Below are 11,723 nucleotides of genomic sequence, written 5' to 3'. Positions count from 1 at the left end.
AAATGAGTTTATGAATGAAGTAAAGTAATACAGTACACCCATGATACGAGTGTTGTGTATAAATGATGTTTGTGTTGTGTAATATTTCAGATTGAGTGGTTGTGGTCTTACAGAAGAAAGTTGTTCAGCTTTAGCTTCAGTTTTAAGATCAAAGTCCGGTCTAAAAGATCTCGACATGAGCAACAATAATCTACAGGATTCAGGAGTCAAGAAACTTCACAACGGATTAGAAAATACAAACTGTCAACTACACAAACTCAGGTAACAACATTACATCAAGAAATTACTCTGTGTGGGATTATTAAAGATTTTAAAAGATGAAAAACTTTCTCTTTTCTTAACAAATAAATCATTGTAAATTACAAGTAAATTGTTTTATTTTTCACTTACCAAAATATAAAGAAAATACATTTAAAGGCAGGATAGGCAGGCATTATCTAAAAAACTTTTTTACAAATTTGTTTAAACTGTCTTTATATACCAATGCATAATTAAAATGTAAGTACTCTGAAAAAGAGAGTATAAAACTCGAGTGTCTGTAGACCTCTCACCATTGTTTTAACACAGCTAATTATTTCCATTCGGGACAAAACAAATGATTGGCTTGCGCGACTATCACTCTCTCGCGCGACCATTGCACCACCCCTGTTGCTACGGGATCTGCCCACACATGCGTTGTCTCCGGAGTGTAGTCCTCATCAGTCAACAATCCTTTCATCACAAAAACTCTTCCATGCAAAACACTGGCTTAATAGTGAGTACTAAAAGCCATCCTATTTGTTTATATTCATAGTGATAAAGTTAGGTGTATTATTACATGTGATTGTGACATGATGTTACTACATGCACCACGCTCCTTCCTCTCCGCCTGTCTGAGGTAAATGCTTCTCCCAGCAGAGCCGGTCAGCGTCGCACGTTCATGTGTTTTGGGGGCGTGGCTTTAGAAGAAACCCAGAAGGGAGGGGGTGAAGTGAATGGAAAAACATTTATACTCTTTTTTTCAGAGTACTTACATTTTACTTATGTATTGGTATATAAAGACAGTTTAAACAAATTTGTAAAAAAGGTTTTACTTTATTCCTGTCTATCCTGCCTTTAAGTAAGATATAATTGACGACAGGCAGGTGAATATTTTAAATAATGCACACCCAAGGTGGTAATGCAGCACGACGCAAAGTGGAGTTACACCGCTGGTGTGCATTATTTTCAAATAATTCAAAGGACCAGAGTCAATTATTCTACTCTTATTACACGGCTCTCTAAAATGCTAGATTCTGATTGGCCAGTCAAATAGTTTATAGTTGTGGGTGTCATGCCATTTAAGGCGTTATTTCATGTTAAAATAAATGAAAGGGACAACACAAGTTGTGTTAAAACAGTGATGGGAGTAACGTGTTACAAAGTAATTCCGTTACTGTAAATGTGTTACTGTACTGCATTATTAATGTGTTGTCCCTATACTAACGCACCTCCTGTGTTATTATTCATTGTGCCCCCACCACGGTCCTGCAACATTAGATTAGAAATGTCTTGTCTGCAAGTGTTCATTTATCACAAAATAGAGTACACAATTAACCAACTCATTTAAATTTCAGTAATTGTAACTACTTCATTACATGCTCGTTACTGCTAAAAGTACTGGAATTACAGTGACGGAATTACTTTGTAACGCGTTACTCCCGTCACTGTTTTTAACACAACTTGTGTTGGCCCTTTCATTTATTTTAACATGAAATAACGCCTTAAATGGCATGACACACAAAATGTGTAAAAACAGAACACATCATTTTTTGCAGTGTACACTGTAAAAAAATTCGGTAGAAATTACAATGTTATTGCAGCTGGGTTGCCGGTAATTTACCGTAGATTTACATTTATGTTATTTACTTGTTTGTTCAAAGTTAAATCAATTTTAAATATTAACAACTCTTTATCTTTACAGAATAAAACTATACAATAACAGCCTCATGCAAAGCATTCTGGGAACCAGAAATCATCATCAACCTTTTTCTGTTTTTGCTTCAGATTTTGTGGTAACACTTTATTATAATGTTCATTAATTAACATTAGTTAACTACATTAGTTAACATGAACTAATGCTGAACTGCACTTGTGCAGCATTTATTAATCTTTATTAATGTTAATTTCAACAATTACTAATACTTTATTAAAATTTGGTCAACGTTAGTTAATGCACCGTGAACTAACATGAACAAACAATGAACAGCTTTATTTCAATTAACTAACATTAACAAAGATGAATAAATACTGTAACAAATGTATTGCTCATGGTTTGTTCATGTTAGTTAATACATTAACTAATGTTAAATCATGAACATTATAATAAAGTGTTACCGATTTGGTTTCCCAGAATGTTATGCTTGATGCTGTTTTTTTTAGTTTTACTCTGTAAAGACAAAGACTTGTAAATGTTTAATGTTTATTTAACTTTGAACAAACTCTTGCCAGTAAATAACATAAATGTAAATCTACAATTTCTATGGAATTTTTTTACAGTGTACTTTTATCCTTTACACGTTTATTGTATTCTAGATTCCCAGACCTTGTACCTGATGTCTTTCAATCTCTCTCGCTCTTTCTCTCTGCAATGTATAATGACCTGCGAATTCTCGAGGACGTTCTTAAGTTGTGTTTGACTTGACGCTCGGAAGAAAATACGCATGTATTAAAAACGTGTTGTGCAAATTAGCGGTAAAAACCCGGTTGGCAATTCCGTACTCAAGAGCATGAATCCTACCTGAATTAAACAACTGCTTCGCCTCAATGGCCAGGGGATTCTTTCATACAAATTGAATTGAGGGTCTGCATTAGCCCGCGCCTGTCTCGTCCCTCTCCATGGTTCTTTTTGCGCGTTCCCCTGCCCGCCCATCAATCAATCATCCGTGGCACTTCTTTCACTTTGCTTTTTTATTTATTTTTTACTCAGTAACAGATATGATTTAAAATGTAGCGAAGTACAATACTTTAAACAAAACATACTTAAGTAAAAGTAAAAGTACAGATTTTAAAAACTACTAAAAAAAGTAAAAGTACACAAAAAACTACTCAATTACATTAACGGGAGGAAATTGAATTCGTTACTACTTTTCACCCCTGATCCCTTACATACCACGGTTACCACAGACAGCTCTGATTGTTATTTGATTGTCATTTAAAATATTTGAAAGGTTAGATGTGCGTTTATGAACATTTCTCAACCAATCAGAATAAAGCTTTCAACAAACCTGTGGTATAAAATATATGTGAATATTAATGAAAACTTTTCTTCTCTAGACTCTCAGACTGCAGTATTGGAGAAGAAGGTTATGAAGCTTTGTCTAAAGCTATGACATCAAACCCATCACATCTGACAGAGCTGGATCTCAGTGGAAATGATCCTGGAGAATCAGGAGTCACACTCATCTATGATTTAATACAAGATCACAAATGTGCACTGAAGACTGTCAGGTGAGTCATGTTGAAAAAATATTAAATTAATTATACACAGGATAATTATTCATATAGATATTCTTTTAGTATTATAATGTCCCAATCATGGACATAAATTTAATCTAACAGTTGGGGGGACAATAAACATAAATTTCTAAAGAGCAATTTTAGAAAGTGACACAAATAACACAACCAAAATTGTACTTGCCATAGGGAGGACCGGGAGAATTCCTGGTGGGCCGGTCTGTTTTTTTTAGCTACGAGGGCCGGTGTTGTCATGCCACCGGGTTGAAAGTTTGCTGTCCCTAGCCTGCCAGCACATACAGTATTCAGCCCGACTCGCGTAATTAGGGGATGGGAGATGTTCTCACTGCTTTATGCCCAAGTTGATTGGGTCCAGAGTCCCGACCACTTATTGGAAGAATTCTTGCATTAGTGTCCATTAAACACTGCTTGCATAGCTTGCCTGTGAACACGAGTTTTGTTTCAGACGCGTCTATATTTCAGTGGGCTTGCCGCGAGTCTAGATTTAAAAATAAACTTAAGTGAGACTTGATACTGTAAGGAACCACTCATCGGCCCAACGACAGTATCCAATGGCGTGGGTGAAGGTATCAGCGTGTTTTGTTCAATTGTCTCTGTTTCGTAATCTGACTCCTATTTTAAATAATAATAATAATAATACTGCTGATCATAGTTTAACAACAGTTATACCACAGGTCTGTTAAATGCTTTATTCTGGTTGGCTGAAAAATGTACCATGGTTGTTGATTATTTTTCTGTAAAGCGCACAACTAACTTGTCAAATGTCTTAAAAATTGGCACCAGAGCAATGTTTGTGGTAACCATAGTATAAGCTGAATAATTGACTCCAGTCCTTTGAATTATTTGAAAATAATGCACTGCCTCATGGAGTGCCGTTGTACTGTGGGTGTGCATTATTTTCAAATAATTCAAAGGACTGGAGTCAATCATTATTTTCTGATAATTCAACGGATGTAACAATAAATGGTCTATTTGCAAAAGTAAAACAAATATTTCTGGTGGAAAACTCATCAGTTTATTGGAAGTTATATATGAATGTGTTTTCTCAACTAAAAGTACATTTTGACAGTTTTTGAAATTTATATATTGGTTCTTTTTTGACACAATGTGGGCCTATACATTATTTGGAAATATACATGATCTAAGTTATAAAAAATAAGATAATGATTTTTATTTTTCCATCTGTTTCCCCTGCATACTCCATAAACCTTGCTTGTGTATTGTATATCAGGTGTTTCCAGCATTTACAATATTTATCAAGATTTGTATTTTTCCTACACATCAAATTTAATTGAATTTGACTTTCTGTTTTCTTCAGGTTATTGAAAAGCTCTTCTGCAGTTGAAGGCTTCAAGTATCTGAGTGAAACTCTTGGTATAAATCCTTTACTCCAGAGAGATCTGAATCTGAATGATCATAAACTAAACAACACAAGAGTGAAACAGATCTGTGATCTACTGAAGGATAAACACTGTAGACTCAACACACTCATGTGAGGATTACAATACTCTTTTACATTTTATCTAACATTGTGTGACATCTGATTCTCATGAAGACTCTCATGAAAAAGATTTAGAGGACTGGGATCAGTAAATGTGTAGTTGTTAGTTCTTCTGGTCATGTAGATATTTGTTGTGTCTGAATTAAACAGAGAAACTTTATTTTGTTTTCTTTCTCTTTAGGTTGAATAACAGCTGTATTACAGCAGAAGGTTGTGCTGATCTGATATCAGGTTTTATTTTAAATCTTTCACATATAATACATCTGGATCTGAGTGGAAATAAACTTGAAGACTCAGGAATGAAGAAGATCTCTGATCTGTTGACAAATCCACAATGCAAACTACAGACACTCAGGTAGATATTTATATTGATGTATGTTTTTCCATTATAATGAACTTATTAAATCATTCATGCACAAATCTTTTTAAGATACTATGTGGTTGAAGTTTAATATTGGCAGCTTTAATGTAGTATTTAAATAATAACAATGCAAAAATTTTAGTACTCTACATTACATCTTTTTTTTCTATTTGGGTTTTGATTCCAGTTTTTATAATCTTAATTTTGGAATGAAAAGTAAATAAATGAACTAACTAATCAAAAGTTTTATTATTTATTTCTAGACTCTCATGCTGTAGTATTGGAGAAGAAGGTTATGTTGCTTTGTCTAAAGCTGTGAAATCAAACCCATCACATCTGACAGAGCTGGATCTCAGAGGAAATGATCCTGGAGAATCAGGAGTTAAACACATCTATGAATTAATACAAGATCAAGACTGTGCACTGAAGAAAGTCAGGTGAGGATTCTCAATAATATGTAGTTCCCTTTCAGTCGGTCACTACGACGTCACGTCGTGACCGACGAATTGGGAACTCGCTTAGAGAGACCAATCTGCTTCGAATACTACAAAAAACGCCAATGAACTTGGCATTGAGATATTTGCATAATGCTGGCGCCGCCCCGCCAGGTGCGTATATAAGGCGCACGTGCAAATAAGGAAATCAGCTTTTTTCGCTTCGAAAGCCGGCTTTATCTGACTGAGAAGCTACTCTCTGCTCTTCTGGGAACGGTTGCTGAAGTTGATTGACAAGCAGTACTAACACAGCGGACGCTCGCAGTATTCCACTGCTCTGCATATTTTTTGTTTTGAGTTTAGTGTGTGCGTTGCCTTTCCCTGTGCGCATCATCAGCTGAGCACCTAAAGAGTGATTTCCCTAAAGAGTGATACGTGAGAGCTCTGTGTCTTTTTAAAGACAGCCACTCTCTCGTATATTCGGAGATCGGCGTCCTTTTCAGGATTGCTTTTCGTCCGTGCGATCTTGGATGTGAGAGGTATAAGGGTTCCAGTGTCGGTCACGAGCGCTGTCTTCATGCTTGGGCATCAAGCACTCTGAGGCTGCGCTCGTGGGGAGTTTTTGTTCTCTCTGTGAGAGCATAACCCTCTTGGATTGCGGAGACGACTGACGTTTCTACGGGAATGCTGTCCGCGCCTTTGCAGTGCTGACACCGCCATGGTGCGGCTGTCAAGCGCTCGCATGACGCTCTTCGCATCACTACGCTGAGTAGGACGGAGGATACGTCCTCCACCTACCGGCCTTTCATCCTCAGCCGGTTGAGGCTCCGGTGGAGACGGCAGAGTCGTGTTCTACGATTTCTGCCGATCCATTGGACCTCCTTCTGGTCCCGTTCACTTCTGCAGCATCAGAGGGGTGTCCAATTTCCTCCGAAGTGGAGTCGTTCCGGAGATGGCGGCCGTGCCCGCTCGAGCGGCGGAAACGGTAGAGTTGGAGAGGTTAACCCCTCTCCGCCCGAACCGTACTGCCCACGTGATTGGTATTTCGGAGCTGCTCGGGCCTCTCAGTCCTCTGCTCCTGTGCCTTTCTTCCCGACGGCACGAAGAGCTGACGTGATTTGCGGCCATCCGGTCGTTCAGCTTCAGCTTTCACCCCTCATCTCCCTCACCAGGGGAGCCGCTAAGGGCGGGGACCCCTTCAGTGGAGCGGGGGGTTGCGATGCAGCTGCGTTCCTGGAGGGACCACCCAACCCTTCCCTCCCGTGTTTGTAGACAGTCGTCCGGTTACGGGCGCTGTCTGTCAGGCATGCGGAGAGGCGGCTTCAGCCCTGCACGCAATAACGTTGCTACAGGTTCACCAAGGATTTACGAGGGAAGCCGCGACCTTCAGTCGTGCGATGTTCACCACAGTGGTTCAAGATCGCCACCTTTGGCTGTGTCTGGCTGACGGACGCAGGCGAGAACAACTTCTTGAATGCTCCTGTCTCACAGACCGGCCTCTTCGGCGAGGCCGTGGAGTCGTACAGCTCCACTGCGCAGACTGAGGCGATCTCTTAGGTCATGCCCGGCGAAGGAGAGCTGCCCTTGGTAAAAACCACCACGCCGGCTCCTCAGTCTGCCTCTCGCCGTCGGCGTGCTGCGGCGACCACCTTCGTTCCCCTCCTCGGACCCCATCTCGGCAGCGCGGTGGAACCGGTCGTCAGCAGCTCGCCCCGCCCGCTTAGCCGCTTCCCGTGAAATCGGGAGTTTAAGTGGCCAGTAAGCGGGCGACCCGGATTGGCAGAGGATCACTCTTCAGGAGACGGTGATTCGCTCCTTCCCCCGATAGAGGGTCGGGTGGAAAATTCTTGGTTTGCATATGTTCCACCGGCTTTTAGCCGGTACCCACTTAACCACACATAGAGTGCATTCCTCTTCCCTCTCCAGGTCTCCAGAGGATCGAGAGAGCCGTGAGCGGGCACACACCAGCTCACCCTACCTCTCCTCTATCGCCAGCGGGTGTTCTGAGGAGTCCGAGCCCTCCACTCAGGAGACCGGATCACCAGCAACCCCTTCGGTGTCTGCGTCCTCAGCTGAGGAGACCGGACGACCGTTTCCCTCAGCGGGCTCAGGTCAGTGTCACACACACACATACTGTGATGCTTATGCTGTCACGGCAGACGCACCGGCAGTCTCACCTGTCTCGCTTCGCTGCCCCACCGCGGGTACTTTGGTAGTGTCGTTAATTCTCCTCGTACGGTGCCTGGGTGCTTGGCTTCAGTTCCCAGCCCGTTTCGTTGGGTTTTACGCACGATCCGCCTCGGTTACGAAATACAATTACCGGCACAACCCCGAAATTCTCGGGCTTTCGTTTTCACTATAGTGAAAGTGTCCGATGCACATGTACTGCGTGCATAAGTCGATGTCCTGCTGGCGAAGGATTATCGAGCCGGTCCCTCTTACCGAGATGATGATATGATGATAGGGTTTTTCCAGCCTTTGTCTCATAGTACCCAAAATACGCGGTGGGTTACGATCGATTTGATTTACGCACCGGCTCCACAAAGGTGGTCTTTTTTGGATGATAACGCCGAGGCTCGTATTTCAATATTCAGATCGGTTTGCAGCCTTAGACCTGTAAGACGTGTACTTTTTGTGTCCATCTCCCTCGCCTTAGACCGTTTTTCGCTCTGCGTCGTGGGGTGGGCATATTAATATTAAGTACATCATTCGAGCTGTCTCTCTCTCTCCGTGTCTCCATGAAAGTGCTAGTCACGACATTAAAATATCAGAGAGAGAGCGTTGTTTGCATTCTGCTTTTATTTACGTTGACTTATAATAGCCCGTTCTTGGCAGACGTGCGCGAACACAGAGAGTTAATGCTTCGGCATCTCGCTCGTTTAAGTCATCAGGTCGACTGGGAAAGAGCAACTTTGCCCCGTGCAGAGGATCCTTTTTCTCAGTATGGAATTAGACTCGATCAACTAATTGGCGTGTTTTACAAGAGCGCGCAACTAGTCAGTTCTGACTTGCCTCGGTTTAATTCGAGGGAAGTACGCGGTCCCTCTGATACAATTTCAGAAGCTCCTGGACATATGACAGCATGCTGCAGCCGTGACACTGTTCGAGCTGCGTCATATGAGACCGCTTCAGCGTTGGCTTTACGATCGAGTCTCGAGGAGAGCGTGGCGCACCGGCATACATTGTGTAAACACTACACCTGCGTGTCATTTAAATTTCCCCGTAGTAGACCCAGCATTTCTGATAGCAAGATATGCCTCTGAGGGGTCTCCTGGCATTCTGTAGCATGCGATGCCCTAAGCACGGGATGTTCAGCCACGTATGACGGGCCTGCAGTCTGGGGTGTGCATAGCACCCCAACTGCCGCGAGCGGTGCGCTGTATATCTGGGACTTGTACGCTCCGCTATGGAGATGCGAGGGAAGGATGTATTTGTCGACACCGATAACTTTGCGACTGTTGCGTTATTTACCGTTAAGGCGGTTTTGCGCTCTCGTCACCTGTCGCATCTCGCTCGTCATCTCCTCCTTTGGAGTCAGAAGCATCTGAGGTCCCTTCGTGCCATTTACATCCCGGGATCGCTCAATACAGCGGTACGCGCTTCCGAGCTGCGCCCCCGGCGAATGGCGACTCCACCCCCAGACGGTCCAGCTAATTTGGAAGAAGTTCGGTTGTGCGTAGATAGATTTGTTTGCGTCGCCGGACGATACCCACTGTCGCCTATTTTATTCACTAACCGAGGGCAGCCTCGGCGTGGATGCGTTGGCACACAGCTGACCGCGGGGGGTGCGTAAATACGCATTCCTTCCAGTGAGCTTTATTGCGCAGACACTGTGCAAAGTCAGGCAGGACGAGGAGAGCCTTTTATTAATCGTCCGTACTGGACGACCAAGAATTGGTTTTCATAGTTAATGCTCCTCGCGACAGCCCTCCCTGGCGGATTCCCCTGAGGAAGGACTTTCTTTCTTAGGAAGGGGCACATTTGGCACTTGCGCCCCGACCTGTGGATATCCATGTACGGTCGTTGAGCGCGCGCAAGGTTTAGGTGATTTATCGCAAGCGGTATCTAACACCATCGACGCGGTCCGAGCACCGTCCACAAGACGGGCTTACGCGCTTAATGAATCCTTCTCGTCACCCGGTGCTCTTCGCAACGCGAGGACCCAGAGAATGCCCTTTAACATGATGCTTTATATCTTTAACATGGGTTAGATGGTAGGCTGTCCCTCCGCCATTAAAATTGATATCGCCGCTATTTCTGCTCATCACTCACTTATCTACGGCAGATCAGTTGGCCAGCATGATTTAATTATTACATTTTAAAGAGGCGCTCGCAGGCTAAACCCCTCGCGCCCTCCCTCTTTTTTCCTGAGACCTGTCCATGGTGCTGAAGCCTTCAGGTCTCCGATTTAGCCTTTGCAGTGTGCGAGTCTAAGTTTTTATCAATGAAAACTCTGACCCTGCTAGCATTGGCCTCCATGAAGAGAGTAGGAGATTTACATGCATTCTCTGTTGACGATTCGTGCCTTTAGCTTTTGGTCCTGCTGTCTCACTGAAGACCCAGACCAGGCTACGTGCCCAAAGTTCCCACCACTCCCTTCAGAGATAAGGTGGTGAGCTTGCAAGTGTTGCCTTTGGAGCAGGCAAACCCAACCGAGGCTTTGTTGTGCCCCGTACGCGCACTGCGATTCTACGTGGTCCGCACGCAAAGCTTCAGGACCTCAGACCAGCTCTTTGTTTGTTATGGTGGCCAGCAGAAAGGGAAAGCTGTCACTAAGCAGAGGATGTCTCATTGGATAGTTCATACTATCGCCCTAGCTTACAATTTGCAGGGCATTCCTTGCCCTTTAATTTGAGAGCGCATTCCACACGGAGTGTTGCCTCATCTTGGGCTTTAGCTCGTGGTTCCTCGCTAACAGACATCTGTAGAGCTGCTGGTTGGGCGACACCTAATACGTTCATTAGATTTTACAATGTTCGTATCGAGCCTGTATCCTCTCGTGTTCTTTCCTCACCAGGGAGGGCACGGAGAGCAGACTCGCAAGTCGGCTTGCAGCCTCCGACTGAGGCTCCAAATTGAGTTTCAGTATGGAAGGCTAACAGAGCAAAAATGCGTAATGGTTTGATTTGCTCCCTCCACTGCCTTGACAGCCTTTGTTGCGGAGCATTGGCTGTCAGCCTTTCACTAGTTGTATTCTTACGAACCTACGTGTTTGGCCAGGGCCCCACATTGCGTCCCAACGGGTTCCTTTGTGAGTATTATTCCGTGGGGTTAATCCTACTAGCCCACGTTTCCCTTAGCAGAGCACTGCTTTGCTTACACAGCCACGGCTGTCATTTAGACCTCAACTACGGTTGACTTTCGCCCACCAATAGCCCTTAACGGGGCGGTGGCTTCCGCAGCGTCCCTATACCGCTCAGATAGGGCGCTTCCCAGTCGCTGGCACTACTGTGGGTTAAAGGAACATCTAGTGCCCGGCCTTCTGCCTTAAAACCTAATTCTCCTTATCCTTAAGTGGAACCGGAGGGCTTTACGCAGACACTGGAAGAGGTCAGCCCCTAGTGGCGTTTTGGTAGGGATTCCCAATTCGTCGGTCACGACGTGACGTCGTAGTGACCGACTGAAAGGGAACGTCTCGGTTACGGATGTAACCCTCGTTCCCTGAAGGAGGGAACGGAGACGTCACGTCCCGTCGCCACAGGTGCTGCCACCTGCTGTTTAGGCCGGTCACCTTCCGGCTTTCTCAGCGAACAGAAGCTGATTTCCTTATTTGCACGTGCGCCTTATATACGCACCTGGCGGGGCGGCGCCAGCATTATGCAAATATCTCAATGCCAAGTTCATTGGCGTTTTTTGTAGTATTCGAAGCAGATTGGTCTCTCTAAGCGAGTTCCCAATTCGTCGGTCACGACGTGACGTCTCCGTTCCCTCC

At 43.9% G+C, this 11,723-nt stretch overlaps 2 protein-coding genes across 16 annotated transcripts in view; both read left to right on the top strand.

Annotated features, from left to right (window-relative positions):
* Window positions 1-11,723, top strand: part of LOC129452697 (NACHT, LRR and PYD domains-containing protein 3) — a 224,675-nt gene that overhangs the window by 27,149 nt on the left and 185,803 nt on the right. The gene's annotated exons all lie outside the window — the stretch shown is intronic.
* LOC129454094 (uncharacterized) overlaps window positions 1-11,723 on the top strand; it is a 476,448-nt gene that overhangs the window by 432,042 nt on the left and 32,683 nt on the right. For 11 of the 14 annotated variants that reach the window (XM_073865347.1, XM_073865342.1, XM_073865343.1 and 8 more), the window contains 5 exons: window positions 91-261; window positions 3,295-3,468; window positions 4,814-4,987; window positions 5,178-5,351; window positions 5,621-5,794. In XM_073865347.1, the coding sequence (XP_073721448.1) occupies window positions 91-261; window positions 3,295-3,468; window positions 4,814-4,987; window positions 5,178-5,351; window positions 5,621-5,794 (867 nt within the window). The remainder of the gene's footprint in view (window positions 1-90; window positions 262-3,294; window positions 3,469-4,813; window positions 4,988-5,177; window positions 5,352-5,620; window positions 5,795-11,723) is intronic. The other 3 variants (XM_073865345.1, XM_073865346.1, XM_073865351.1) reach the window with 3 other exon arrangements.

This window comes from Misgurnus anguillicaudatus, unplaced genomic scaffold, assembly GCF_027580225.2.
Source record: "Misgurnus anguillicaudatus unplaced genomic scaffold, ASM2758022v2 HiC_scaffold_31, whole genome shotgun sequence".
NCBI classification, from domain to species: Eukaryota; Metazoa; Chordata; class Actinopteri; order Cypriniformes; family Cobitidae; genus Misgurnus; species Misgurnus anguillicaudatus.
The sequence above is the reverse complement of the archived record's forward strand: the minus strand, read 5'-3'. Positions and strand labels throughout refer to the sequence as shown.